Source organism: Tiliqua scincoides, chromosome 2 (genome assembly GCF_035046505.1).
Source record: "Tiliqua scincoides isolate rTilSci1 chromosome 2, rTilSci1.hap2, whole genome shotgun sequence".
In the NCBI taxonomy this organism is placed as follows: domain Eukaryota; kingdom Metazoa; phylum Chordata; class Lepidosauria; order Squamata; family Scincidae; genus Tiliqua; species Tiliqua scincoides.
Window position 1 is genome coordinate 241,092 of NC_089822.1, and position 23,096 is coordinate 264,187.

The 23,096-nt window shown below is 55.3% G+C and overlaps 1 protein-coding gene across 1 annotated transcript in view; it reads right to left on the reverse strand.

Annotated features, from left to right (window-relative positions):
* Positions 1-3,109: 3,109 nt before the first annotated feature.
* The window catches only part of LOC136640555 (phospholipid-transporting ATPase ID-like), an 81,703-nt gene continuing 61,716 nt past the window's right edge, over positions 3,110-23,096 (reverse strand). Inside the window, 9 exon segments of the mRNA XM_066615697.1 lie at positions 3,110-4,600; positions 6,111-6,241; positions 6,870-6,953; positions 6,956-7,007; positions 13,372-13,617; positions 13,865-13,948; positions 16,857-17,080; positions 18,225-18,408; positions 22,848-22,992. Coding sequence (XP_066471794.1) covers positions 4,385-4,600; positions 6,111-6,241; positions 6,870-6,953; positions 6,956-7,007; positions 13,372-13,617; positions 13,865-13,948; positions 16,857-17,080; positions 18,225-18,408; positions 22,848-22,992 — 1,366 coding nt within the window. The 3' untranslated portion in view covers positions 3,110-4,384.

Genomic DNA, 23,096 nt, shown 5'->3' on the forward strand with positions numbered 1-23,096 from the left:
TTGACAGCATCTCCATCCTGTCCTGTGCCAGCCCGTGGTTCATCTCCAGAACCTCACTCTCCCGCCTGTCTCTCAAAGGCGGCACTTCATGTCAAAGTGCTTATCTGCAGGCGAGAGCCTGATGCGGGGCTGGTGGTCCTCCAGGACTAGGGGGTTCTGTGACGAGCGAACCCCCCCTCCCCATTTATTGTATTTCTGGTCGGGCTACCTTGACATCAAGAGACATTGTGCCTGCCTTCACACAGGGAGGCCAGCAGGCAAAATGAACTCTGGCCTTTGGGTCAAGCTCCGACTCTTGGCTGGCTGCCTGCGTCCCCTCCCCATCACGCATCCTGCAAGGGAAGCGAGAATCCTCACTTGCGCGGCCAGCCGAACGCTCCTGTCGGGCGGCTTTCCCAGCTCCCCCGGCGGGTGTTTGCTTTCCTGGAGGCAAGTCCAGGAACTTCTGCATTTCGTGCCAAAACTCGGGCCCGCTGCGCCTGCACCGGCTGTTGCAAACCTCCCGGCAGTGGCGCCAGAGGGCCCGCCTGCACCGCAGCTGCCCCCCTGCTCAGCCTCCTCCTCGAGCGGGAGGTTCCTGCTCTCACCGGCAGCCACCGACGCCTCCCAGCTGCAGCTTCTGCTGGAGGGGGGCGACTTTCCAGGGCCTTCAACGCCGAGGCTCCGACTAGCGGAGGGTCGCTCCGGGCGCCCGCCAAGCTGCCCAGACCGACGCGCAGGCAGGCGGCCTCTCGCTCGCGCGTCCCTCCCTCCAGGGCCGGCAGCCGGGCGGCGGCGCAGCCCTCCCGCTTCCTGTGGGTGCGCCAGGCGCCCCGCGACGGTCCCCCCTCGCCGGTGCCCTCGGAGATCCGCCCCGCGCCCTCGGGACGGGGCTGCGGTTGGCCGGAGGGCGCCCAGCCTCTCCTTCGCGCCACCAGCCCCGCTCCTTCGCCTCCCGCAGCCGGGCGCTGGCCGGGGAAGGGTGGGGCGAGGCGTTCCCCTCCTGCTGGGAGCAGCGCGGGCGGGCGCCCGGGGGTCGCGGCCGCTCCGGCCAATCCCGGGCCGGGAGCATCCGGCGGGCGCCCCGTCCCGGCCTTCCAGGCCTGCCCCCCGCCCCGCCCGCGGCAGCCGCAGGGCCGCCCGTCCGCATCAGCAACAATCTCTAGACTCTCCTGCACCCCCCACTAAGCTCCTGTATTAGACTTGCTGGCGAGCTCACTCCCGCGCACGCAACTCCTAAGGGAGGGACCCAGAGCAAGCTCCTCCTACCTGAAGAATGGGCTCCACCCACAAGCAGATCAGCTGATCTCTGAGCAGGCCGTGCCCACCCTCCCCGAGGATGCAGATTGGAAGGAGGGGAAAGGAAAAGGTGGGAGGCAGAATGGCCCAGTCTTGGCCCCCAACCAACGCAGCTCGCAGTCCTGCACGGAACTTCCTTTCCCGTTTCCAAATCCCTGCCAGCTCTGCAGAGAAGTAGGTCACAGCTGTGAGTGCCCAGAAACAGCCCACTGCTTCCCACGGGCAATTCATTACGTGACTGATTGAAGACCGCGCTGCACGTGGTGTCCGGCAGCAGAGCCCACAAATCTTGCACAAGCAGGCCAGAGACCCCCCAGAGGGATTCTGCAAAGGTGGGGGTGGCACAACAGCCACCCAGCAGTCAAGAAAAGCTCAGGCAGGGAGACAAGCCATGCTCCTTCCGGCAACCAGCTCTTGAACCTTGGGCACCCAACAAGCTGGCCCTCTGTGGAGGCAGGGATGAGAAGCCCTGGGACATTCCCCATTTCGCTGCATGACTGAACAGGAAGGGAGTGAGCACAGCCTGCAGGCGCTGAGGGCCCCCTCCCTCCACTGTGGCCCTGCTGTTACCCCAACTGCTGATGGCTGTCACACCCCAAAGTTGAAAAGAGCATCTAGATCATAGAGGACAGATGAAATCCTCTTATGTCCCTGATCAGCCATGAGAGTTTTTCAGACCTCTCCGTGCGTTGGTTTCACAGCAGCTCAACAGTGGCACCATCAGTATGTCCACCTGGCAGAGCCACAGGGCACAGGTGAGGGCAGGAGGCTGCTTTCCACGGCCCCAGCTCCTCTTCTCCCACTGCTGGCAGCGCTGCGAGGCAGAGGGTCATTCCCAACCTTGTCCTCCAAGGGAGGTTCTGGGTGCACAGCCCTGCAAGATACATGCTCCCTCTGCCCTGAACTGTGGCCCAGCTGTCTGGGAGCTCAGCCTTGCAAGTCTTCCTGTTCCCACAAGAAGAAAACCAGAGTGGAGGCAAGCTAGTGAGCCCCCCCCCGCTTTGTGCACTGAGCACCCATTTCCAGGACAGGCTAAGCCCCTGTTGGGCTCTGGAGGAGAAGAGATGCACAAAACTGTTGGAAACTGACATGGGGGGGCTTTCCATAGCCCCCCAGCAGAAGGGAGATGGCACCTAGCTCAGAACCTTGGATGTGTGCTGCACAGGTGGTGTGCTCACCAGGCCATCCAGCCCTGGTGACGGTGGGGGGGGGGGGGAAGTAGTGGGGATTATTTGACTTTTAGCTGCTGCTGCTGCTCAATATTTCACCTCCAACTGCTGCACCCGCTTTGAGGAGGCTCTTCCAGACCCCACAGATGGAGGAGGACAGGAGCACCAAGCCCAAGTGAGCCCCACCCTCTCGGAGAGCAGCAGGGCAAGGTCCTGGCACAAGTCAAAGGCAGGCATGGGGTACAGGATGGCCTGCTGGGTGCAGCTTCAGGGGTCATGCTGCCCCTCCCTGCCCCGTTCTGCACAGCACCCCACCCTGCCTGCACAGGCATCACTTGCTGCCCAGAGCCCTATCCCATTCCACTTGCCCCACAGACCCTTGCCACCCAAGCTGCAATCAGCCCTCCAGAGACCAGCCCAAGTGGCAGGAGGGGCAAGGGCTGCGAACCCTCTCCTCCTGCCATTCTTGTTCTCTTCCTGTTACATACACAGAGCAGACCAGGAGGGAGGGGAGAGCAGGGGAAGGGAGTCCTACTGCTTCTGCTCCCCCCCCCCAGCACTCAGTGAGCCCAGCCAGGCTTCTCTCCCATCTGCCCAGCTTTCCCGAGTCCCACTTCTGCTCAGACGCAGGAAGACAGAGCTGACTGGAGGCAGAGAGCAGGCCCTGGGGAAGAGATGCTTTATTGGGAATCCACATGGAAAAGGCTGCGTGGAGCCTGGAGGAAGTCTTTGGGCTTCTGCCTGGTCACGTGGCTCCCCTGCAGGGCCCCTGTGCCCAGCCCAGCCTCTCTTGTGGGACTGGGCCAGGAGGGAGCTGGCAGATCTGCAAGCGCCACCACACCCTTCTCTGGACCAGCTGCTTCCGCTCCCTTTACAAGCCAGGCCTGCCCCACAAGTGGCCAGTGCAGTCCCTTGCCTGAGGCCCTCTCCAGTGGAAGTGGCCTGGAGCTGGCCTGGACAGGCACCGTGACCCCACAAGCAGCAGCTGCCTGCCAGTGGAACACCTTCTGGAGTGGGGTCTGGCAGCCAGACAGAGGGAGCAGGAGGAGGGATGGGAAGAGGGCAGCTGGTATCCCCCCCTCCCATGCCAGGCAGAACCAAACCTACCCTCCTGCTCAGGGTTCCCTCTGGGGCCCAGGGCGACCGGCCAGCTCTCCTGTTCCCCAATAGGCTCCTGACCTCCACGTGCCTCTGGAGCCTTGACCTGCTTCAGCCCAGAAAGAACCCTGGAGGGACTCAGACCCCAAAGCTCCCTTGCAGGCTGCTGGAAAAGTCACCATCTCTTTCTCAGCTCTGTGCTGGGAGCCTGCAGAGGGCCACAGCCTGCGCCTTCACCCTGCAAAGGGTCCCTCAGCGACTTGATGGGGGCTCTGGCAGCAGCTCCAGATCTGTGTGGAAATGGGCGGGGCATGTGGCCCCAGTGAGCTGGACTTTGGGCACATCCTGACCAGACCAGGTGCACTGCACCCGGGGGAGGAGCTGGCTGATCCCACTCTGGGAGCCTCCTGAAGCAGCAAGGCCGAGCCTGGAGCATGTGCGTGCCAGGGAGTGTGCAGATGACCAGCAACCCACAGCAGTTCCTCTGCCAGCCCCTTCTCAGTTTCAGCTCCCCTATTTGGGAGAGGCAGGTCATAGCCAGGAATTGCCACCCTCGTCCCAGCACGGATCCTGGAGGGAAGACTGCGCCGTGCTGCCCCTCTTTGGGGTGCGGTTATGCTGGGGTTTTTCCAGGGGAGAGAAGTGACTGTGGGCATTCTTCATTCCCATTTCCATGGGGGGAGGAGGCTGCGTGCCGAGGGTCGCCCTTCATGTGCTCTGCTGCTCTCCCTTTCATGCCCCAGCCGGACCAGTCTGCTCTGTGGGAAAGTGGAGCTCGTTCCCACCCTTTGCCTCTGCAAAGGCATCCAGGGTGCGGGTGCCCTGCTCTCCTCTCCCACTCACTGTGCCCCGTGTTTCTCTCTGTTGGGTGAGAAGGATCTGGTGGTGCCAAAAGGCAGCTTGGGGCGCATGTTCTGCCCAGAGGTGATGAGGGCCCCGAAGCCGTGCTGGTGAGAGAACGCATAGCCTGAGTGCCGGGAGACGCTGCGTCGCAGACGGCGCTTGGGCGAGGGGGGCGGTGGCTTCTTCTGGAGCTCCCTCACCTGGCGCAGGACCTGCAAACAAGCAGAGGGGCCTGGCTGAGCCAGAGGTGAACCCGCAGGCAGGGCAGAGCCAGGGGCTGTCTGGCCACATCTGAGTGCCTTCTCGTTGCATTCCAACTCTGAGCGGAAGGGCTCCCCCACCTAGTGCCCTGCACCAGCCCACAGAACACCTGTGCAGGGGCTGTCTTTGCCCAGCAGCCTCTCTGCTGGGTGGCAGGAGAGGAACCTCGATGCTCCGTCTGCCACTAAGGGCCCATCGCAGCTCAATAAGCGCACCTCGTAACGGCAGAGCAATGAACAGCCAAAGCTCTGGAGCCCTGGCCATGCGGGAAGGAGAGGGAAGCCAGCAGGCCCCAGCAGTTCCAGGGCCTACACTTGCGTGCTCAGCCATTCAAAACACTCAAAGGGCGGGGACTGGAAAAACGGTCTTATCAACATGGAGCACGTGATTTTTCAACATGTATCCTGGGACTTTTCAGTCACTGAAAATCTTGCTGCAATAGAGTTTATAAAAACAACGTGTTCCTGACTGACATCAGAAACCAAGAGGTGGCCACTGTTGCCACATTCACCAATCCCTGGCTGTGTAGCCTGCCCACCTGTCCCCTGTGTCATTCAGGCTCACTAGAATTTCTCCTAAGTGTGTGTGCAACTTTCCGAGGAGGGCGCACTGTCCCTGCTGTCCGGTTTGTGGGGTTCTGCATTCAGTCCTGTCAGGAAGCGAGAGGCTTCCGGACTCAGAGTCCGACGGCTGCTCTGCCTGCCTGCCTGGCCCAGCCCTGCCTGAATGGCAGCCAGCAATCCTTCCTCCGGTTTGGGGAAGCAGCTTTTGCCTCCCATGGGAAATGCTGTGGGCGGGATCTGCAGGCAAAGGTGATGACAGGGAGCTCAGGACAGCCTGAAGCCAACCCTCCATCCTCCCCTCCTTGGGCTGGGAGTGTTTGCTTTGGGGCCAGCAGCCCCAAAAGAACACAAGGTGGCAGCAGAGCTGCACTGTGGCCCCCTTCTGCTCAGGGCAAAGCCTCCCTGTCCCCCGGTCTGGGGCATCCCATTCCCATTCCATCCCATTCCCTGGGCTTAGGTGTTGCACGTCTCAGGGCATTTGTGTTGATGCTCCTGCCCAGGGCCAAGTGTAGCTGTTCGAAACAGATACTGTCTCAGGATCCCCCCCAGAGCAACAGCTCCTCCTCTAGTACCACCAATTATGAGGCTGGACTTCAGGCCTCCCTCCCAGAAGGGGGGGGGACCCCACCCTGGAGTCCGGCCTCCACAAGCCTTCAGCCTAAGCTCAGTCACAGAGTCCCTCAGGACACAGCTGGGGTCTGCAGGCAGACCTCTTTCCATGCTGTGGCTCAGAGCAGTGGATCTGCCATGCTCTGCTATAAAGAGGGGTCGTCCCTCTCCTGGTTCCAGCTAAGCTCTGCGCACTTTATTCCTGGTGAGCACATGCACCCTCTTCCCCCCATCCCTGCTTACTGGAGGCAGACTGTGGTTCACAGAGCTGAGGCCTGTGGGGAACTACCTGGTCACTGACGGTAGGCTTGAGTTGGGCCTTCAGGAAGCGGAAGCCGACAACTGGCAGGACACAGAGGATCACGCAGAGCAGGATGGCCAGCCACACCGCTGGCTGGTTCAGAGTGTTCCGTGCCGTGCCTGGCCAGGGAGAATGTGGACAAGCATGGGCCACACAGAAGGGGCTCTCAGCCCTACAGCCATTTGGGCAGAGTGAGGCATGGCCTGTCTGGAAACAGGGCCGGGGGACTCCCCCCCCCGCGATCCGGGATGTGCAGTGCCCAGGGGTCTTCCGGGTCCTGCTCCTCCACAGGCAGCCTACAGGCTCCTCTGAGCTGACTTTTATCAGCTTGCTTCACCTCAGCCTCTCCCCCATCTCACAGCAGTCAACAGTGTCCAGCTGTGAGACTGAACAGGCACAGAGCTCTTTGCTGCTTACTTGAATATTGCAGGGCAGCCAAAGCCCCTCTCCAGCTGCCGGAGCTCCACTTGGCTGCTTTCTTAGGCAGCTGGGGGGGGGGGGAGGCATGGAGAGGTGGCTGTGGCCTCTTCCAAGAGGAAGAAGTGAGCTGCCAATGCCTTGATCTTCCCACCCACTTTGAGCAAGCAAGAACAGGGTCGACAAACGCACCGGAGCATCTCTACCTGCAAGAAGATGCAAGGTATGGGAGCCCCCCCTTCCCAAATCTTTCTGGCCCCTTGAAGTCCTGTCTCCAGTGGGTGCTGCCCTGAAGCCACTGCACCCCATGCCCGTGGTGCCAAGACTTACCGACAAAGGGGAACGAGGCCGTGAAGACCAGGTAGGTGCCGTTACTGTACATAGTGAAGGTGATGGCAAAGTAGGTGGCCAGGCTCCCCAGATGAAGAGGTGGTTCACAGCGGTCCAGTAGGCCGTGTCCAGGCCCATCTGCAAGGAGAGAGAGGCCAGTTAGTCCAGCAGCTCTGCCCACAGGAGTGCCCCTGACCTGACGAGGGCTGCGGGGCTCAGTGGGGAGGGCAAGGCATGGAATTCCCTGCTGTGGCTGGAGTCAGTCACAAGAGCAGGAGAGAGGCAGGTCAGCCGGCTCCACTCACACAGGTGCTTGTCTATGTCTTCCTTTTACCAGGCACTTGGCCCCAGAAGGCACACATGCTGCTCCTGGGAAGAGCTCACTTGTAAGCAGTTTTATACTAGTATATACTAGCTTTTATACTAGCTCACTAGTAAGAACATAAGAACAGCCCCACCGGATCAGGCCATAGGCCCATCTAGTCCAGCTTCCTGTATCTCACAGTGGCCCACCAAATGCCCCAGGGAGCACACCAGATAACAAGAGACCTCATCCTGGTGCCCTCCCTTGCATCTGGCATATTGACATATACCGTGACCATTGCTCACATGAACATCAGAAGAGCCCCACTGAATCAGGCCAAAGGCCCATCTAGTCCAGCTTCCTGTATCTCACAGCGGCCCACCAAATGCCCCAGGGAGCACACCAGATAACAAGAGACCTGCAAGGCTTCCTGGGAATTGTAGTTAAGAACATAAGTACAGCCCCACTGGATCAGGCCATAGGCCCATCTAGTCCAGCTTCCTGTATCTCACAGCGGCCCACCAAATGCCCCAGGGAGCACACCAGATAACAAGAAACCTGCAAGGCTTCCTGGGAATTGTAGTTAAGAACATAAGTACAGCCCCACTGGATCAGGCCATAGGCCCATCTAGTCCAGCTTCCTGTATCTCACAGCGGCCCACCAAATGCCCCAGGGAGCACACCAGATAACAAGAGACCTGCAAGGCTTCCTAGGAATTGTAGTTAAGAACATAAGAACAGCCCCACTGGATCAGGCCATAGGCCCATCTAGTTCAGCTTCCTGCATCTCGCAGCAGCCCACCAAATGCCCCAGGGAACACACCAGACAACAAGAGACCTGCATCCTGGTGCCCTCCCTTGCATCTCACATGGCCTATTTCTAAAATCAGGAGGTGGCACATGCACATCAGGGCTTGTAACCTGTGATGGGTTTTTCCTCCAGAAACTATTATGCCAGAAAGTATTAAACTCCCATCTAACTCCTCCCCCCACCCTTCCGTCTGATTGAAAAGACAGGCCTCCAAAGGATGGTAAGGCACAAGAGTTTAGCATCTGGGCGAGTTCAGCAGCAGGGCGAGGAGGCCAGGGCCCCATACACTGCCCTTCCTCTTCCCTTGAGAAGAGGGCTGCTATCCAGTGTACGGTTTTTAAAAGGACCCCTAAATAAAACAACAACAACAACAACAAAAAAGCTATGCAGTCAGACAGCCAGCAGCAGGGTGGGGGCTATCCAGTGTTCTGCATCGAGTGCCACATGTATGATTATATGCCTCTTGGGCATAAGTCATGGGTGTGTCCTCGGTGCAAGGAGCTCCAGGCTCTCAGGGAACGCGTCCGCTCCCTTGAAGCCTTGGTGGCCGACCTGGAGAAGCGCAGGCAGCCAGAGGAGGACCGTGGGGAGACTTCCGGGGACGATCAGGCTTCGTCCCAACCTCAGGCGTGCAGCTCCTCGGCTGCCCGGGTGGGAAGTCTCGGGACTGGAGGACGTCATCCTGGAGAGGAGGGAAACAATCCCCTAGGGGGGATCCCTTCTCCAGGGGATGGGCCCGTATCCGAGCGCACTCGGGATACTCCTCGGCGGGAGGGGGGTCGGGGGCTTCTTGTAGTGGGGGATTCGATTATTAGAAACATAGAGAGGGGGGTTTGCGACGGATGTGAGGACCGCATGGTGACTTGCCTGCCTGGTGCGAAGGTTGCGGACATCACTTCTCGTCTAGACAGGCTAGTAGACAGTGCTGGGGGAGAGGTAGCGGCTGTGGTGCATGTCGGCACCAACGACGTGGGCAAGTGTAGCTGGGAGGTCCTGGAGGCCAAATTTAGGCTTTTAGGCAGGAAGCTGAAAGCCAGGACCTCAAAGGTAGCGTTCTCTGAAGTGCTACCTGTTCCACGCGCAGGGCCAGCTAGGCAGGCGGAGATCAGGGGTCTCAATGCGTGGATGAGACGGTGGTGTAGGGAGGAGGGGTTTAGATTCGTTAGGCACTGGGGAACGTTTTGGGACAAGCGGGGCCTGTACAAGAGGGACGGGCTCCATTTGAACCAGAATGGAACCAGACTGCTGGCGCATAACATTAAAAAGGTGGCAGAGCAGCTTTTAAACTGATCCCTGGGGGAAGGCCGACAGGAGCCGAGGGGCATCCGGTTCGGGACTCCTCATTCCTATGGGATGAGGATGGGGAGGTTAGAGAACAACAAGACAAAGGTAGGGTAGGAGAAGAAATTGGGAAAGGTAGGGTGATGGGATGTGATAGACGGTTTGGCACAATGAGAGGATGCGGGGACAAAGGAGCGAATAAGCAGCCCATCCTGGGGCATTCCGTGTATAAATGCTTTTATGCGAATGCCCGAAGTCTACGAGCAAAGGTGGGAGAACTGGAATGTCTGGTGACAAGGGAAAATATTGACATAGTGGGCATAACGGAAACCTGGTGGAATGCGGAGAATCAGTGGGATACCGCAATCCCGGGCTATAAACTCTACAGGAGGGACAGGCAGGGGCGTGTTGGAGGTGGGGTGGCCCTTTATGTTAAGGAAGGGATAGAATCCAGCAAAGTAGAGATTGAAGGTGGGTCCGACTCCACCGTAGAATCTCTGTGGGTTAAATTACCAGGCTTGTGCAGCAATGTAATACTGGGGGCGTGCTATCGTCCTCCAGACCAGAAATCTGATGGGGACCTTGAAATGAGGAAACAGATCAGGGAGGTGACAAGGAAGGACAGGGTTGTAATCATGGGGGACTTCAATTATCCTCATATTGACTGGGTCAATTTGTGTTCTGGTCACGATAAGGAAACCGGATTTCTTGACGTGCTGAATGACTGTGGCTTAGATCAGCTAGTCAAGGAGCCCACCAGAGGACAGGTGACTCTGGATTTAATTTTGTGCAGTACGCAGGACCTGGTTAGAGATGTAAACGTTACTGAGCCATTGGGGAACAGTGATCATGCTGCGATCCGTTTTGACGTGCACGTTGGGGGAAGAATACCAGGCAAATCTCTAACAAAAACCCTTGACTTCCGACGGGCGGACTTCCCTCAAATGAGGAGGCTGGTTAGAAGGAGGTTGAAAGGGAGGGTAAAAAGAGTCCAGTCTCTCCAGAGTGCATGGAGGCTGCTTAAAACAACAGTAATAGAGGCCCAGCAGAGGTGTATACCGCAAAGAAAGAAGGGTTCCACTAAATCCAGGAGAGTGCCCGCATGGCTAACCAGCCAAGTTAGAGAGGCTGTGAAGGGCAAGGAAGCTTCCTTCCGTAAATGGAAGTCTTGCCCTAATGAAGAGAATAAAAAGGAACATAAACTGTGGCAAAAGAAATGTAAGAAGGTGATAGGGGAGGCCAAGCGAGACTATGAGGAACGCATGGCCAGCAACATTAAGGGGAATAATAAAAGCTTCTTCAAATATGTTAGAAGCAGGAAACCTGCCAGAGAAGCGGTTGGCCCTCTGGATGGTGAGGGAGGGAAAGGGGAGATAAAAGGAGACTTAGAGATGGCAGAGAAATTAAATGAGTTCTTTGCATCTGTCTTCACGGCAGAAGACCTCGGGCAGATACCGCTGCCCGAACGGCCCCTCCTGACCGAGGAGTTAAGTCAGATAGAGGTTAAAAGAGAAGATGTTTCAGACCTCATTGATAAATTAAAGATCAATAAGTCACCGGGCCCTGATGGCATACACCCAAGGGTTATTAAGGAATTGAAGAATGAAGTTGCAGATCTCTTGACTAAGGTATGCAACTTGTCCCTCAAAACAGCCACGGTACCAGAAGATTGGAGGATAGCAAATGTCACGCCTATTTTTAAAAAGGGAAAGAGGGGGGACCCGGGAAACTATAGGCCGGTCAGCCTAACATCCATACCGGGTAAGATGGTGGAATGCCTCATCAAAGATAGGATCTCAAAACACATAGATGAACAGGCCTTGCTGAGGGAGAGTCAGCATGGCTTCTGTAAGGGTAAGTCTTGCCTCACCAACCTTATAGAATTCTTTGAAAAGGTCAACAGGCATGTGGATGCGGGAGAACCCGTGGACATTATATATCTGGACTTTCAGAAGGCATTTGACACGGTCCCTCACCAAAGGCTACTGAAAAAACTCCACAGTCAGGGAATTAGAGGACAGGTCCTCTCGTGGATTGAGAAGTGGTTGGAGGCCAGGAAGCAGAGAGTGGGTGTCAATGGGCAATTTTCACAATGGAGAGAGGTGAAAAGCGGTGTGCCCCAAGGATCTGTCCTGGGACCGGTGCTTTTCAACCTCTTCATAAATGACCTGGAGACAGGGTTGAGCAGTGAAGTGGCTAAGTTTGCAGACGACACCAAACTTTTCCGAGTGGTAAAGACCAGAAGTGATTGTGAGGAGCTCCAGAAGGATCTCTCCAGACTGGCAGAATGGGCAGCAAAATGGCAGATGCGCTTCAATGTCAGTAAGTGTAAAGTCATGCACATTGGGGCAAAAAATCAAAACTTTAGATATAGGCTGATGGGTTCTGAGCTGTCTGTGACAGATCAGGAGAGAGATCTTGGGGTGGTGGTGGACAGGTCGATGAAAGTGTCGACCCAATGTGCGGCGGCAGTGAAGAAGGCCAATTCTATGCTTGGGATCATTAGGAAGGGTATTGAGAACAAAACGGCTAATATTATAATGCCGTTGTACAAATCGATGGTAAGGCCACACCTGGAGTATTGTGTCCAGTTCTGGTCGCCGCATCTCAAAAAAGACATAGTGGAAATGGAAAAGGTGCAAAAGAGAGCGACTAAGCTGATTACGGGGCTGGGGCACCTTCCTTATGAGGAAAGGCTACGGCGTTTGGGCCTCTTCAGCCTAGAAAAGAGACGCTTGAGGGGGGACATGATTGAGACATACAAAATTATGCAGGGGATGGACAGAGTGGATAGGGAGATGCTCTTTACACTCTCACATAATACCAGAACCAGGGGACATCCACTAAAATTGAGTGTTGGGCGGGTTAGGACAGACAAAAGAAAATACTTCTTTACTCAGCGCGTGGTCGGTCTGTGGAACTCCTTGCCACAGGATGTGGTGCTGGCGTCTAGCCTAGACGCCTTTAAAAGGGGATTGGACGAGTTTCTGGAGGAAAAATCCATTATGGGGTACAAGCCATGATGTGTATGTGCAACCTCCTGATTTTAGGAATGGGTTAAGTCAGAATGCCAGATGTAGGGGAGAGCACCAGGACGAGGTCTCTTGTTATCTGGTGTGCTCCCTGGGGCATTTGGTGGGCCGCTGTGAGATACAGGAAGCTGGACTAGATGGGCCTATGGCCTGATCCAGTGGGGCTGTTCTTATGTTCTTATGTTCTTATGATGAGCAAAAATAAGCCACCATCTCCATGGCAGTATTAATTCCTGGCCAGCTGACAGGGAGCAGCGGTCTTACACCTCCTCGGAATCCAGCTGCCGTTCATCATCTATGCATATTTACTCAAAAGTGAGCCCCAGCAAGTTCAATGGGATTTACTTCCAGGCAAGTGTGTATAGGATAGCAGTCTTAGGACCCAATCCTATCCAGTTTTCCAATGCCGGTGTAGCTGTGCCAATGGGGCGTGCACTGCATCCTGTGAGGGGGAGGCAGTCACAGAGTTCTCCTTAAGGTATGGGAACATTTATTCCCTTACCTCTGGGGCTGCTTTGCAGCTACACCGGTGCTGGAAAGTTGGACAGGATTGGGCCCTTAGGCTGCTAGGTGGGAAGTTCAAGGTCAGGACCCCCAAGGCTGTGCGCTGGGAAGTGCTGCTTCTTCCACACACAGGGCTAGCTAGGCAGGCAGGCAAGCAGGCCAGGCAAGGGGCCAGCCTACCTCTCTTCACCTTTCTGGTAAAACTCTGTGTAGAGGCAGAGGCCTTTCAGACTTGGATGTTTGGGGTTGGGTTTGTTATAAATCTTGCAGGCCAGCCTGGGGAAGTGGCCCAGTCCTGTATGAGAGGCTGGCGGCTTCACCACTTAGCCCCCACCAGGGCTCCCAGGCAGACCACCTCCCCCTGCAAAGGCACAAACTATAGTTTGAAAAAGCTGCTTTTGGCTTTCAATGGAAGTTTTTCCAGACAGCACCTGGGGGCCATGGTGAGGGATAAGCAGCATCTCCACCGCACCTGCAGTTCAAAATGTGGGGGACTCTAGGCTGCAACCCACACTCCAGCCCCACTCTTTCTGGCAGAGCCCCAGAGACACAGCTGACAGGGGGCCCCACCTGGACAGACACCACCACCAGCAGGCAGGTCTGAGCCATGAGGGCGAAGGACTGGTAGTCGGCGATGGCCTTTCCGTCATTCCGCTCAGAGCCCTGGACGGTCCCATAGGGCACAAAGAAGAGCACCAGCGAGCTGTAGATGCTGTACAGCAGGCACTTGACAAACTCCGCCTGGTTGAAGGAAAGGTTCTGCTGACCCGGGGCATACAGCTGGGGGAACTGCAGGCTCCAGCAGTCGTTCACGTCCTGCGGAAAGAAGGGGGGCAGACATTGGTGCCAGGCGCGTGTGTGGGGAGGGTCCCGCCTTGCCCCCCATTCCTCCAGCAAAGCCAGATCCGAGCCCCTGAGGGCATCCAGGCCCCTCCCATGTTGAGGGAGAAGCACCTCGAGGTGGGCCTTCTTTTGAGCTGGGGGTGCTGCTGGGGTGCCCTCCACCAGGCCACAGGAATCCTGCTGGGGCTGGGTAGGCTTGAGCACAGGAGACACACCATACCTGGTCAAAGAGGCTCATTCCCAGGACAGGCAGGGCCGTGTACACCAGGTTGTAGAGGGTGATGAACCACTCGTCATACACCGTCTGCAGAGAAGACCATGGGATTACACAGGTGAAGGAGAATGGCACACGGCCCACCAGTGAGGCAAGGGAGGTGCTTAGCTGAGGACTAGCCAGAGCTCTGCGCCCAGCAAAAGGGCAGCAGCCAGGCCTGCTCCGACATTAGGCTGCTTGACAAGCCAAGGTGCTCTCTCTCTGCCCCCAGAATGCAGACTGGCCCCTGCAGCGAGAGTGGCCACTGATGCGACCAAGGGAGGAGGGCGACACCATCACGCTCCCCCACTCTGTACATCCCGTGCATAATTCTGTATGTCTCAGTCATGTCCCTCCTCAGCCACCTCTTTTCTAGGCCAGGGGTCTCCAAACTTTTTGGCCAGAGGGCCGCATGAAACATCTGGTGCAGTGCTGAGGGCCAGGAAAAAAATTAAATATAAAATTTAAATAAATAAATTAGAGATGGAACATAGATGAATGAATAAATGAATGAGTGGGCTCATTCACTCAGCCTCTCCAGCCCTCAGAACACCCTCCAGATGCAATCAGGGTACAGCTCTGGTCATGTACAGTCGAGTGGGCCAGAGGCTTTCAGGGGACAAGAGGCTTGCTGCGGGCCACATCTGGCCCCCTGGCCGGGGTTTGGAGACCCCTGTTCTAGGCTGAAGAGCCCAAATGCCTTTTGGTTGCTCTCTTTTGCACCTTTTTCATTTCCACTATGTTCTTTTTGAGATGTGGCAACCAGAACTGAACGCAATACTCCAGGTGTGGCCTTACCATTGATTTCTACAACGGCATTATAATATTAGTCCTTTTTTTCTCAATACCTTTTCTAATGATCCCAAACATAGAATTGGCCTTCTTCACCGCTGCTGCACATTGGGTTGACACTTTCATCGACCTGTCCACCACCACCCCAAGATCTCTCTCTTGATCCGTCACAAACAGCTCAGAACTCATTAGCCTATATGTGAAGTTTTGATTTTTTGCCCCAATGTGCATGAATTTACACTTACTTACATGAAAACGCATCTGCCATTTTGCTGCCCATTCTGCCAGTTTGGAGAGATCCTTCTAGAGCTCCTCACAATCATTTCTGGTCTTCACCATCCGGAAAAGTTTGGTGTCATCTGCAAACTTAGCTACCTCGCTGCTCAACCCTGTCTCCAGGTCATTTACGAACAGGTTGAAAAGCACCAGTCCCAGGACAGATCCTTGGGGCACACCACTTTTCACCTCTCTCCATTGTGTAAACTGTCCATTGACACCAATTCTCTGTTTCCTGGTCTTCAACCTGTTCCTAATCCATGAGAGGACCTGTCCTCTAATTCCCTGACTGTGGAGTTTTCTCAGTAGCCTTTGGTGAGGGACCGTGTTAGACACCTTCTGAAAGTCCAGATATATAATGTCCACGGGTTCTCCCACATCCACATGCCTGCTGACCTTTACAAAGAATTCTAAAAGGTTTGTAAGGCAAGACTTACTCTTACAGAAGCCATACTGATTCTCCCTCAGCAAGGCTTGTTCATCTATGTGTTTTGAGAATCTGTCTTTGATGAGGCATTCCACCATCTTACCTGGAACAGATGTTAGGCTGATAGGCCTATCAGTCCCCTTCCCTTTTTAAAGATCAGTGTGACACTTGCTACCTTCCAATCCTCTTACACTGTGGCCATTTTAAGGGACAAGTTGTATATTTTAATCAAGAGATCAGCACCTTCCTTCTTCAGTTCCTTAAGAACTCTTGGGTGGAGGCCATCGGGGCCCACTGACTTATTGATCTTTAATTTGTCAATTAGGTCTGAAACATCTTCTCTTTAACCTCTATCTGGCTTAATTCCTTGGTCAGGAGGGGCCATTCAGGCAGCGGTATCTGCCTGAGGTGTTCTGCCGTGAAGACAGATGCAAAGAACTCATTCAATTTCTCTGCCATCTCTAAGTCTCCTTTTATCTCCCCTTTCCCTCCCTCACCATCCAGAGGGCCAACCGCTTCTCTGGCGGGTTTCCTGCTTCTAACATATTTGAAGAAGCTTTTATTGTTCCCCTTAATGTTGCTGGCCATGTATTCCTCATAGTCTCTCTTGGCCTCCCGTATCACCTTCTTACATTTCTTTTGCCACAGTTTATGTTCCTTTTTATTCTCCTCATTAGGATAAGACTTCCATTTACAGACGGAAGCTTCCTTGCCCTTTATAGCCTCATTAACTTGGCTCATTAGCCATGCAGGCACCCTCCTGGACTTCGTCTAGCCCTTCTTCATTTGCAGTATACACTTCTGCTGGGCCTCTATTACAGTTGTTTTAAACGACCTCCATACAGTCTGGAGTGATTGGACTCTGTTCACCTTCCCTTTCAACCTTCTTCTAACTAGTCTCATATGAGGGAAGTTCTCCCTTCGGAAGTCAAGAGTTTTTGTGACAGATTTGCCTGGTACTCTTCCCCCAACGTGCATGTCAAAACGTATCACAGCATGATCACTGTTCCCCAACGGCTCAGTAACACTGACATCTCTAACCAGGTCCTGAGTACCACACAATATTAAATCCAGTCACCTGTCCTCTGGTGGGCTCCATGACTAGCTGCTCTAAGGCAGTCATTTAGCATGTCAAGAAATCTGGTCTTTTTGTGACCAGAACACAAATTGACCCGTCAATATGAGGATAATTGAAGTTCCCCATGATTAAAACTCTGTCCCTCCTCAACACCTCCCTGATCTGTTTCCATGTGATACCCAAATCCCTCTCTCGCCCTCCACCTCCCTAATCAGGTCAGGTTCTTTTGGCAGAGTTTTGGATCTGATGCAGCCTTATCAAAATCCACACGGGCTGCCAGAGCACTTCCAAGGTCAAATCTGTTGTTACAAAGTGTTCGCCTGTTGTGTAGGAGCCTGTTGGTGAAGAAGTGGCAGGAAAGACGTCTGCCTGGCACTGAGACCCACCTGAGCGGAGAAGCCAGAGAAGAAGGCGTACCAGAAGTGGACCAGTGTGAAGGCAAAGTTCTTGTAGAAGAAGTAGGATAAGAACTTGCACATGCGCAGGTAGGACCAGCGGCCATGGACCAGGAGCAGCCGCTGCAGATAGCGGAACTGGGCAAGGGAGAAGTCGCTGGACAGCACAGCCTGCATCCCCTCCTGGCCACTGATGCCAACTCCGATGTGGGCAGCTGGTGGGGAAAAGGAGACGGCTGTCACAGGATCCCTGAGCGCAGGGAAGGAGCAAGGCTGCCGCAACATCAGCACACCCCATTCAGCGCAGTTGACTTGCAGGTTAAGCTGTGTGCTCTTTAGCTCCAGCCCTCCGCGTCTGGAATGCAATCATCACCAAGGGGGGAGGAGAGAGCTTTGCTAGCCTGCCCCCCAAAAGGACTGTCAGGGAAGTCCACGGGCAGAGCACGGAGGCGACAGCTGTGCTCCCCAGAGGCAGGCAGGCAGGCAGGCAGGCAGGCAGCCTTCGGTCCTGAACCATGAACAGGCCTCTGTTCCACTTCGCCCAGGGCCTGTCTACCTCCCACGGTCTGTGAGATGTGAACAGTAAGCATCACAGAGGGGACTTCTTCCTTGGCAGCATTATCCCTTTTGGGGTGGGGGGGAGGCCTTGCCTCTCCAAGCCTACTGGCCCCTCCCCACGTTGTCCCGATTCAAGAAATGCAGCAGCCCAGCAGCTCCTCCCTGTGCTTCCTTGGCTTCCACACAGTCTGCCTGCCTCCACCCCCTCCTCCCATCTCCCCAGCTGCCTTTCAGCCTGGATCCCTGAGAACTATTGTGTCTCCGCCCAGCCCTGCCACAGAGGTCCTGCTGTGACTGGACAGGCGAGCAGGGCCCTCCATTTGGGGGTCCAATGGGCTGACATGACTCTGGTGCAGAGCAGCCAAAAGTTCTGAGCCAAAAGGCTGGCAGAGCCGTGGAGCCCTTGTTGGCATCCTTCAGTCTCGGAAGACCATGGTGTCACGCTCTGAACGGTGGTTCTGGAACAGAGTGTCCTCTCCAGTGCGCAAAGCCTGGGTAAAGTAGGTATGGAGAATAGGCTGTTACCCATGCAGCAAATCTCCCCTCTCCACATCGCTGAAATGGTCCAATGGAAAGGCAGAGGCCAATACGGTTGGTTCCAGCGGCGTCGCAGGAGTTGCCAGAACGTGACTGTGTTCAGCCATGAACTGCCTCAGGGACTCCGGCTCCGGATTTTGCCTCGAGGTTGACTCCTGAAGCCTTTTCCATAACTGGATGTAGCCACAAGGCAGTGGAGGTTTGGGATCAGAGTTTTCCTTCTCTCAGATGAGCTTCTCTCAGAGAGCCGTGGAGCCCACTCACCTTTGATCATGCCGACATCGTTGGCGCCATCACCGATGGCCAGAGTAGCAGCCCGCTTGTACTTCTTCACCAGATTCACCACCTGGGCCTTCTGCAGGGGTGTCACACGGCAGCAGATCACTGTCTTGCAGAGGCAGACCGTCCGCAGCAGCTCCAGCTCCAGCTCCCCCTCCAGGGCATAGGCCTGCAGCAGAATGGGAAGAAGGGGTGCCCAGCTTCAGCCAGCCCACCTGCACCCCACTCTGGGCCTCAGGTTACTTTTGGGACCAGAGAGATTGGTGCAGCAGCAGGCACAGACCACCAAGGACAGGCAGGGGTCAGTTGTGCAGTCTGACCTGGGATATCAAGCCAGTCGTGGCCTTCAGACCCGGGGAAGCGAAACGGCCCACTCTGAACCCCAAACACATGCAAAGCAACCCCTGCCCCCGGACGCTCCGGCCCTCCCTGGGCCTGCCTGTTCCTCAAAGAGTGCCACACTCAGCCAACTTGCTACAAATGCCAGCAGGCCGACTCCTGACCCGGAACCCTCCATCCAGGAGTCCCGCATCTTTTGCTCCTTTGTCCTTGTCCTCCCCAGCCAACTCCTGACCCACTCAGGTGCCGCCTTTGGAAACACTGGCCTGCCACCTGTCCTTTTTCCTTCAGGAAACCCTGCGCAGGAGTCCCAGAACAGGTGGAGTCTTCTCTTTGAAGCCCATGCTTGGAAGTGAGGAGCTGGACACACAGCACGGTTCAGTGTCTCTCAGGGCTCTGGGGAAAAGAAGCCTGCAAGCGCTGCCCCCAGGCAGGCCTCCTCTTCTCTGGCTAATGCATGCCTTGCCAGCCCCTCTGCAGAGGCAGGAGTTCATTCCTGGAACTTGCTTCCCTGCCTGCCCCCTTCTCCATCCCCCCCTCCACTCAACGGCATTTGCCTCTTAAGTGGGAGCCTCTTCTGCTTCCCTCTCTTGCAGACTCCCTGGGCTTCTGTCCTCATTTCCCTTCAAATGAAACCCTATTTTCTCTGGGAAAGTCCTGGCCTTCTTGCCATTTGGGGCTCACCCACACACATCGGAGCCAGCTCTGCAGGATGGACAGCACCCCAGCTCCCTGGTGGGTCAGAGCCAACTCCAGGAGCAAGCACTGCTATGCCCTCTGCTGGAGCAAGGCGTTCTGCCAGGACAGAGCTGGCATGTCCCTGCCCCAGACACATGTGGAGACACCTGCCCCTGCCCCAGACTAGGCAGGAATGGAAGGTGATTCGGCCAAGAAGAGTGGAGGGGCTCCCCTGGGCCCGAGCTAGAGGAGCCAACAGCATCCGCCTCCCTTTCCAGCACCAGGAGCTTCTTCTCTGGAGAGCTCAGGAGAAGGAGCCAAATCTCCACTGGGGGCCAGTCATTCTGCAGTGGGGTGGAGAGTGAGGCAGCCCAAGCACCCAGCCACTCTCCTTGGGCTGCCTGGTTCAACTCCAGACCCTCTGTGGGGAACAGAGGCAGGATGGGGCCCTCCTCTCTACCAACCAAATGAAGTAGCTGATCACGTGACTAAAATATGCAACTTGTCCCTTGAAACATCCACGGTGCCAGAAGATTGGAGGACAGCAAATGTCACACTGTTCTTTAAAAAGGGAAGAAGAGGGGACCCAGGTAATTATAGGCCAGTCAGCCTAACATCTGTTCCAGGTAAGATGGGGGAATGCCTCATCAAAGATAAAATCTAAATGTTTTATGAATGTTGGGTCTGTGACCGTAAATAAAGAATGATGATGAAGACAAAATCTCAAAACACATAGACAAACAAGCCTTGCTGAGGTAGAACCAGCATGGCTTCTGTAAGGGTAAGTTTTGCCTCACGAACCTTTTAGAATTCTTTGAAAAGGCCAACAGACATGTGGATGCGGGAGAACCCGTAGACTTTATATATCTGGACTTTCAGAAGACGTTCGACATGGTCCCTCACCAAAGGCTACTGAAAAAACTCCACAGTCAGGGAATTAGAGGACAGGTCCTCTCATGGATTGAGAACTGGTTGGAGGCCAGGAAGCAGAGTGGGTGTCAATGGGCAATTTTCACAATGGAGAGAAGTGAAAAGCGATGTGCCCCAAGGATCTGTCCTGGGACCGGTGCTTTTCAACCTCTTCATAAATGACCCGGAGACAGGGTTGAACAGTGAGGTGGCTACGTTTGCAGACGACACCAAACTTTTCCGAGTGGTGAAGACCAGAAGTGATTGTGAGGAGCTCCAGAAGGATCTCTCCAAACTGGCAGAATGGGCAGCAAAATGGCAGATGCATTTCAATGTAAGTAAGTGTAAAGTCATGCACATTGGGGCAAAAAATCAAAACTTCACATATAGGCTGATGGGTTCTGAGCTGTCTGTGACAGATCAGGAGAGAGATCTTGGGGTCCTTGTGGACAGGTCGATGAAAGTGTCGACCCAGTGTGTGGCAGCAGTGAAGAAGGCTAATTCCATGCTTGGGATAATCAGGAAAGGCATTGAGAGTAAGACAGCTAATATTGTAATGCCATTGTACAAATTGATGGTAAGGCCACACTTGGACTATTGCGTCCAGTTCTGGTCACCACATCTCAAAAAGGACATGGTGAAAATGGAAAAGGTACAGAAGAGAGCAACCAAAATGATTACTGGGCTGGGGCCCCTTCCTTATGAGGAAAGGCTACGGCGTTTGGGCCTCTTCAGTCTAGAAAAGAGGCGCCTGAGGGGGAACATAATTGAGACATACAAAATCATGCAGCGGATGGACACAGTGCATAGAGAGACGCGCCTTTCCCTTTCGCATAACACCAGAACCAGGGCACATCCACAAAAGTTGGATGCTGGGAGAATTAGGACAGACAGAAGAAAATATTTCTTTACCCAGCGGGTAATTAGTTTGTGGAACTCCTTGCCACAGGATGTAGCGATGGCATCTTGCCTGGATGCCTTTAAGAGGGGATTGGACAAATTTCTGGAGGAAAAGTTCATTATGGTTTACAAGTCATAGTAGGTATGTGCAAGCTCTTGGTTTTAGAGGCAAGCTGCCTCTGGTTGCCAGATGCAGGGGAGAGCACCAGGACACAGGTTGTGTCTGTTGTCTTGTGTGTTCCCTGTTTTGGTGGGCCACTGAGAGAACAGGGAGCTGGACTAGATGGGCCCTTGGCCTGATCCAGTGGGGCTCTTCTTATGTTGTTATGTTCTTAACCCCTGGACAGTTGCACACCCTGCTGGCTCTCATCGGCCATTTTCCTTGCCTTGGCTTGCTAGCCAGGAATGCCTTCAATTTTGGCCTGTGTGACCCTGAGGGCAGCATCTGTGTTGTATTTGTTTTTGCTAGAAACAGGTGGCAGCTGCACACACGCACGCACACACCTTCTGAGGGGCAGGAAGAGTCCTCCATGTAAGCGGTGAGGGGGTCTGTGCTTCGGTAGGAGGCTCCCTCTTGCAGCTGTGCTGCAAAGCTCAGGCTCTTCCCTCTCTGCACCAGAACCTGCAGGGTGCCCTATTCGGGCTCCCTTCCTACAGCCACAAGCCCCACAGAAGGTGCCCTTGAACAACATGGGCAGCTGTGTGTTCCCTATTTTCTCTGAGAAAGTCCTGGCCTTCTGACTAATCAGCTTGCCTTTCGGGTGGTTCACTGCAACACACATCACAAGCCCAGCCATACCATGGGCTGGACAGGTGGTGACCATGTTGGGAGCCAAGTCAGGTTGGCTGACCAAGCACTGCACTTGCCCCTGATGTTCTGCTTGGCTGGAACCAGCAGCCTCCCCCAACTTGGGCTGGGCTGATCCTTTCACTGCAGCCACTCAGCAGTCCAGCTGTTGGTTCTTGTTGGGTCAACCAGTTGGGTGAGTCACTGACACCCACCCTGTGTCTCCAGCGGCTTTGTGGCTCTGTTTTGCAAGGCTCTGCCTGTCTCTGCTGTCACTGTTTCCAGCAGTGCCCCAGTAGGGGCTCCAAACGCTTCCGTCCGGGACTCCAGCTGTGCCCTTTGCAGAGGCCGCCCAGGTCCCCTCTGTCCTTTGCCATCAGTAAGGCTACAGCCCCCCCAGGACTGGAGACGCGTGTCTGGCAGGGCTTTCCCTAAGAAATCCCCAGCACTTTTCAGGATCATCCACCTTCATCGTGTGATGCGCTCATCGCCACCTCCCAAAAGGCACTCTGTTGGGAACCACAATGCCTCCAAAGCTCTTTTCAGCCTTCTGGTCCCACCAGAGCCCATTGCCTGGCAGTGCCCTATTTGCAGGAGCCTGGCAATACAGTAGGGGTGTGGCAGGGGATCCTGTGCTCCAGGAGACATTGGACAGGCTTCTGCCTCTCAACACAATCAGCACTAGCACCACATTAGCTAAGCCTCACCTGGACTCGCCTGGCAGCACTGCACGACCCGCCCTCACTCACCCAAGGCGTGCCCATCATCGCATGTTATTTTCTCCACTACCCTGCCTGCGTGAAGGGGCACTCAGCTGCCCTTCCTGCCCCTGTCAGCTCTAATATCCCCAGGGGGTCCTCCTCCAGGCGAGCCTTCGCTGCTGGGCTAGACCCCGGCGGGCCCCTCTATCCCACTTCTGGCAAGGAGCAGCTGAGCCCCAGACCCCTTCCCTGGGCACTCCAGCGGTAAGGGATGCCCCGCCGCACCCTCCTTACCAAGCTGTGTCCGTTAATAACCAGGCCATACACGCCATTTGGCTGCTCATCGGGCAGGACCTTAAACCTCCCAGACCTCTGGAGCTGCATGTCTGTCTTGCTGTTTTCCACAAAGGTCTTGGGTGTCATTTTTTTTCTTGCTTTCCTAAAAGAAAATCTGCTATCAGGAAGATGGTGGCAATGACCTTCGTGCCTGTAAGAGCTCCGGGGCAGCCAAGGTAGTACTGCGGGGTCACTACGGGGTCATCT